This window comes from Cebidichthys violaceus, unplaced genomic scaffold (genome assembly GCF_023349555.1).
Source record: "Cebidichthys violaceus isolate CVI_PGR_0920_01 unplaced genomic scaffold, fCebVio1.0.p SCAF_477, whole genome shotgun sequence".
Classification (NCBI taxonomy): domain Eukaryota; kingdom Metazoa; phylum Chordata; class Actinopteri; order Perciformes; family Stichaeidae; genus Cebidichthys; species Cebidichthys violaceus.
Genome location: NW_027176680.1, coordinates 25,001 through 31,792, shown reverse-complemented (window position 1 = coordinate 31,792; position 6,792 = coordinate 25,001). Strand labels below are relative to the sequence as shown.

General features: G+C 42.3%; 1 protein-coding gene across 1 annotated transcript in view; it reads right to left on the bottom strand.

Annotated features, from left to right (window-relative positions):
- Positions 1-435: 435 nt before the first annotated feature.
- Positions 436-6,792, bottom strand: part of LOC137887048 (MAP kinase-activating death domain protein-like) — a gene marked incomplete at its 5' end in the record, with an annotated part of 30,350 nt that continues 23,993 nt past the window's right edge. The window contains 3 exons of the mRNA XM_068729816.1: positions 436-982; positions 3,330-3,399; positions 6,512-6,618. Coding sequence (XP_068585917.1) covers positions 831-982; positions 3,330-3,399; positions 6,512-6,618 — 329 coding nt within the window. The remainder of the gene's footprint in view (positions 983-3,329; positions 3,400-6,511; positions 6,619-6,792) is intronic.

Genomic DNA, 6,792 nt, shown 5'->3' with positions numbered 1-6,792 from the left:
ACATAAAGTAGTTTTGTAGCCTACACATAAAGTAGTTTTGTTACCTACACTTAAAGTAGTTTTGTTACCTACACATAAAGTAGTTTTGTAGCCTACACATAAAGTAGTTTTGTTACCTACACATAAAGTAGTTTTGTAGCCTACACTTAAAGTAGTTTTGTAGCCTACACATAAAGTAGTTTTGTAGCCTACACTTAAAGTAGTTTTGTTACCTACACATAAAGTAGTTTTGTTACCTACACATAAAGTAGTTTTGTAGCCTACACTTAAAGTAGTTTTGTAGCCTACACATAAAGTAGTTTTGTAGCCTACACATAAAGTAGTTTTGTAGCCTACACTTAAAGTAGTTTTGTAGCCTACACTTAAAGTAGTTTTGCAGCCTACACATAAAGGGTGAAAGTCCTTAATCCACCACAACCTACTCCATAAACTTACTATATCTTCATACTCATTCTACTTGTATTATTCCTAAATCTTTTCAGCTAGCTTACTAGCTTGGAGGGTCTAAATAGCTGCCGTGTGACTCCCGATCTCACCCGGGTGCAAATAGACGTAGAGTTTTTCTAATCGCACGCCCCAACATAGTGGAAGATAAAGTGGAGTCATAACACTGAGCAAGGTGACTACAGGGCCAAACTCTTAGAAGGCGCTTTAATCCTTTAATCACCAGAGGGAGTTGAATTGCTGCACTCTTCGTGATTAAGTTCACACATTATAAAGTCAGGTTTAAGTGGCTCCACTGAGATTATAGCATCACTTTTCAGACTTAAATTCGTGTTAGTGTTCCCAAGAGGAGACTGAATGAGAGTGCGCCTCCACAGCGGGCGTGTTTACAGATTAAAAATGTCAAAAGGCGCATTTCTGCAGTGCACACCTTGTGACCGGTGCACCGGTAAAAAAAAGCATCGACTCTGACAGAAGAAGTGAGGACTCACCATGGGGGTCTTGTACTTGTGGATCACCACTTCTTTAGTTTCAGGAACTATGCCGGTGCAAGAGACAAAACACAGAATTCAAAGGCAGCAGGAACCTTAATGAGTTCATGCTTGAGAGATTTAGGGAGGGGAGAGGGGGGGGGGGGGGGAGGGAGGGTTACAGGGGTGGACTTCCAACAAGGTGTAAAATGGGATGTGGGCCAAGAAGAGTCCACCACAACAGTCAGGAGTCCATCGATTGATAGCCGGGGGGAGGTGAGAGTGGCTTGTCTACTGCTGTTAAATCCATGTTATTGATTGCGCTCTGTGTCTAGCGTAGTGATGGAGCTCCGCTCATACGGGTAGCGTTACATTTGAACTCGTGACTGTTGGGCGAGACACGTTCCACGGCCCACAAAAATGGTCAAATAATAAATAAAAAAAAACACAACAAAACACAAATATGTCTTATAACGAGAGACGGCGAAGATTGTAGAGAAGCAGCTACGAGAGAGAGAGAGAGAGACACGATCCTTTGACCCCAGGACCGCGTCACCGCCCACAGGACAGATCGACTTTTCATTAGTAACTGTGAACCCATAGCAGAGATGAGAAGGCTGAGGTCTGGACAGATGGAGGAGGGGAGGGGGAGGGGGAGGGGGAGGGGGAGGGGGAGGGGGAGGGAAATGTTAAATCACAAACAAAAACAGTCCCGCCCAAAAAGATCTCCACTCGCTGAGATTCAGAGGCAGACTATCAAGAGAATGAGTGCTGGGAGTCTGAGGTCAAACCCCCCCCCCCCCCCCCACAAAAAAAATGAACAGCGAGTGATGAAGGGACGCAGAGAGGGGAGAACTCATAACACAAGAAACAACAAAAGGAACCAATGGAAAGGACTGGAGTGAGGAAATATTCAGCACAGAGTTAAGTCGGGGTAAGAAAAAGGAGAAAGGTGACGACACTTTACCTGCTGGAGAATGAAGGTTTTCATAGTGGCAAAGATGAGGGCAACATTACAAAAGCAGCACAGAGACACGACAGTAACCCAGCCTGGCTCTCGTCGTCTCGTACACACATATCACTGCACTGTCACGCTGCGAGGCGTCTCTTCTGACCTGCCGCTGGACGCGTAAAGACGCTTTGAAAGAACATGAATAAAGTGGCTTCTCGTGTTGACGACGAAATCAAATGTGGGCTCTAAATACGGTTTGCTTTAAGTCGTTGTCCTTTTGTCGACATGTCTTTTTGCATTGTGAAATGGGCTCTTTGGTGACGTATTTTATAGTGGAGGAAGTTATTTTTATTTTTTTCTCACTGTAAATTTAGATAAATCCTGTGTTTTTTGAGTTTAAGTGCTAAACGTACTACTTATTCTTCGCTTAAAGCTACAGTTGGTAACTTAAATAAAAAAATGCCTTTGTGTCAGATTTGCTCAAACTGTCACTACATCCTCACAATAAATAAATAAATTAATAAATCAGGTTGCTCCGCCTCTTTTTAATTCTCTTAATGCCATTTTTCAAGATTCCACCACGCCCAAAGAAAAAAAGTTAATTAGTTCAAGTTTAGTTAGTCTAAATTATTATGTATTAATTATTATTACATATTCTAAAACAGCTGGGCATTGTAGTTTTAAGCATCACTCAAACGGGAGTAAACAGTGCATTTGTTGGGGACTATTTTCAGCCGCGGATGAAGACAAATTTGATCTTCTAGTGATTATTTACGGCAGCAGGACGGTGCGCGTTAGACTAGAGTGTGAGTTCATCCATTCGTTTTTGGGATAACATTACAGCTCCATGGCACAGAGGAACAAGATGTCTATTCATACGTGATTCATGTGATTCATCAACAATATGAGGAATAAGGAATATCATCACATCCAACCTTTATTGTCCATCTGTAGCCTGAAGCGAACACGCTATGTGCCAACATTAGAAGCATAAGACTAAAAAGTAAACTTGTGATCAAATCATTTTGGATTATTTCAACTCTTTTAAAAGGGATTCTGGTTTTTGCATTACTTTTAATTATTATACATAAAGTTCATACATCAACGTCTAAGAACTGTCACTACTTCTTCTATGGAACCTCTTCGTTTAGTTGTGAAATAAAAGAGCTAAAACGTTCCTGCACAGACTGAGCTCATCGCCCCGATCTATGAACTAAACAGAATGTTTCTCGCCCTGAACTCTGAACTCTGAGCTCTGAACTGAAAGCGTGAAGGACTCGTCCCTCACATAATCACCCGCAGACGTCTCGGGCGTCGGCGTTCCTCGAGGTGAGCGAGTGTCCCAATTTAGTGAAGAAAAAAAAAAAAAAAAACCCTCATCAGCCCTCGTCAATACATTCGCCACGAAGCTGAGTTACTGCCGTGCCGAGTACAGGCCTAGAATCAATAGATGGTGTAATTACCAAATTCCTCCAGGACAAAGACTCCCTTCACTGTATTGCACTTTTTAATGTGACTCAGCTCTATGAAAACCTAAAAAAAAAAAAATCAAAAACACAAACACAAACAAAACAAAAGACAGAACATTATTAACTCAACAACACTGGATGAATAGTTAACACTTCATATTTTTTTTTTTTTTTTTTTTAAATTAAACATGTTAAAAAACTTGTTTTATTCAGTAATGAAAGGTCAACTCAAAACACATGGAGGTGCAAGCTTTTAACAGCTAACGAAGGGAAAAGAAAAAAAAAAAAGCACACTATGAGAAGTTTCCATGATCAAACGCATACATGGGCGACGGGTAAATGAGGAGAGAGATGCTCAGAGCTAGTTCAACGTGACTCGGTTCATAACTGGCACATTTAGAATTATTAGTTTGGGTGTAAACAGCAACGGTAGTTTAAAAATAAACAACAAAACACACATTTATTGTTATGCTCAGAGATGCAGTATGGCCCGTATGATGCATACATGGAAGTTCCATAAAAAAAAAAAATTAAAAAAAAAATGTAGACAAGGACACAAAATTAGAGTTGCCACACAAGCTACAACAGTGAAAAAAAAGAAAAGAAAAAAAAAGAAAAGAGATAGACGAAAACAAAAACAAAACAAAACCCAATAAGATGTCACTGACTAATAAGCAAACACAGCAGAGGTTGTGTACCTTCCGCTCCTTGCAGGGGGAGAGAGCATGGGAGAGAAATGGTTTGGATTATTATCGGACAGAAGAGCACAAACACTCGACGACGCTCCCGAGAGGACGCTAGGATCCACGGGGAGCCCCGATGACCTCGCTAACAAGTTACCAGAGCCAATGTGAGAAGAGGAATAAGAGAGGAATAACCAAAAAAAACGTCACAAGAGGAATCAGCCCCCCCCCAAAAAAAACTAGGAGGGTGACAAAAAGAAGAAGAAGAAGAAGAAAAAAAAGAAGAAGAGGACTAGAGGTTTGACTAAGGTATTGAGAGCTGGATTCACCTTTTGTTTTCCTGGACTTTAAACATCTCAGTCCCCCAGAGCCCTCCATGCCTCCTCCTCCAGCAACAAGGGCTGGCACCAACACCACTCGCTCACACAGCAGCACAGATACATGAGGGCCAATCCCGGGCCCCGACCCAACGCTCACTCACATAATATATAATATATAATATATATATATATATATATATATATATATATATATATATATATATTATATACATATAGTGCTGGATTTAGTCATTTGAAAAGAGAAAAAAAACATCTTCCTAAATGGCATCCAGTGCTGAGTAGAGCTCCTGCTGAGGGTTCTGATCAAAAAAAGCCATGATGTCTAATGAGCTGACCTGCAAAAAAAAAAAAACCCCCCCTCATTTATTCTAGAAATGTGCTGCTCTACACCGAGCGTCTTTTGAGAAACTCGTGTCTTTAAGGTTAATTGTGATAAATTAATGAATCTTAAAAAAAAAAAAAATAGGTTGAGGTAGAAAAAAAAAAAGCAGAAGCGGCAAGGAAAACGTCCGAGCTAACGGGTCAGTTCACCCAAACTATAGAGAAACACGGCGTGGATCTGGCCACGCAGAACGTTTGGCATTAATAGAGATCAATGGAACTTTATTTGTGACGCTCACAGCGATGAAGAATTATATTTAAAGCTGCAGAATCAAGCGATGAAACACTGACATCTAGCGGACGTTACCGTTTGTTTCTGTCCACAAGATGAGTTCAAGTCCAGCGTTCACTTGTTTCCTTTTTAGCTCCGCTTTAGGTCTCCACCATGTATATCTGACTCCCTAGCCGCTAAACGCTCCACTACGCCCCCCCCCCCCCCCCGTGTCTTTCTGCCGTCTGGCTCCGGTCGGGTGGTGTAAAGTGAGTTTTAGAGCTTCATCGCGGAAAACGTCTGCGGCCGTAAATGTTCTACGAGAGCCAGAAAAGTAAAGCCGGACAAATCTAAAACAAAGACGATGAAAGACGCTGGAACAGAAACACATTTAGCGCATATTTCCTCTCTTTTCAGTACAGATTTTCTCTCATAATAGGAGAGCACGGTACGGTACAAGTGCTTCTTTTTCTGCTGAGGAGCCACGACGTTGTGTTTCTGCTAAATCATTTACATTTCATATTGTATTTGTGAGCACAACAGATGAGATTCCATTCACCTGAGCAACTCGACCAAAACGGTCTGCATGGAGAAGACGCCATAATTTGGGTGAACCGACCCTAAAAATCCCTTCTATTGTCGAGGGATCCGGTTTACAGACGTAGGATCACCTCGCTCTTCTGTCTGTAAAGATGCTCAACACGTATGAAGTGTCCGGTAGCTGCAGCTTTGTTCTTCACACTATTCTGCTGCGGTGCATCGTTCAAACACAGCGGCACACTAAACAAAGCTGAGGAGGTGAACGGACCCCGACTACGACCAGCAGCGCAGGCGTGAAGACAACACAGGACGATGTCCAAGGGTCCAAACTTAAAAGTTGCTATTTAAATAGCCAATTATTAATGAAAAGTCTTCGTTTAAGGTCACCCGTCTTACCACTGATGCACAACACACACACACACACACACACACACACACACACACACACACACACACACATTAACGCTTCTTCTCCTCCCACACAGTAAATGGACGATGAGGTTTGAGCACCACGGATGTCAAAAAAAGAAACGTGTGTGGAGGGATGTGTTAATATTGGTTTTTGGGGGAAAACGCATGCATACGAATGCACACACACATACACACACACACACACACACACACACACACACACACACACACACACACACACAAAACACAAACTGGAAAAAAAAAGCAAATCCAAAAAAAAGCAAAAGCACAAACAGGAGTTCTTCCTCTAAGGGGAAAGCGGTCGGAGTAAACGCCAATCAAACGCGTCGTCAGTCGTCGCTGACTTTTTTGACGAGGTTTTACCGTTAACGTCGATAGAGGAAGACGTCGCGACATGACAGGAAATGAGGCAAACCGGTGGACAGAAGGACAGGGTGAACTCTCTGTCATCATGAGTGATTTTAGATTTCCATGCCCGGTGTGTGTGTGTGTGTGTGTGTGTGTGTGTGTGTGTGTGTGTGTGTGTGTGTGTGTGTGTGTGTGTGTGAGATGAGAAGCGGTTTCTCTGCTGTGGCAGGAGCCTCTTACCTGGCTGTGCATGAATTTAAGGTTGATTCCTTCCAGTGTGACCTGCAGCAGTCCGCCTTCGCCAGTTTTCATGTCCTGGACGGGAAACTCTCCGCCCAGCTCGGGACCTGAAACAAGACCCGAGATTAAAGCTGCTGCAGATGAGAAATCCCCCGAAAAATAACTTGATATGTTCACGTCTTAAACGGACTCCAAAACAGTCCGAAACACGACGACATCTTTATGACGTAGTATTACACTGTAAGTAATATTCAGAGGAGAAAAAACTCAGGATATCAAAG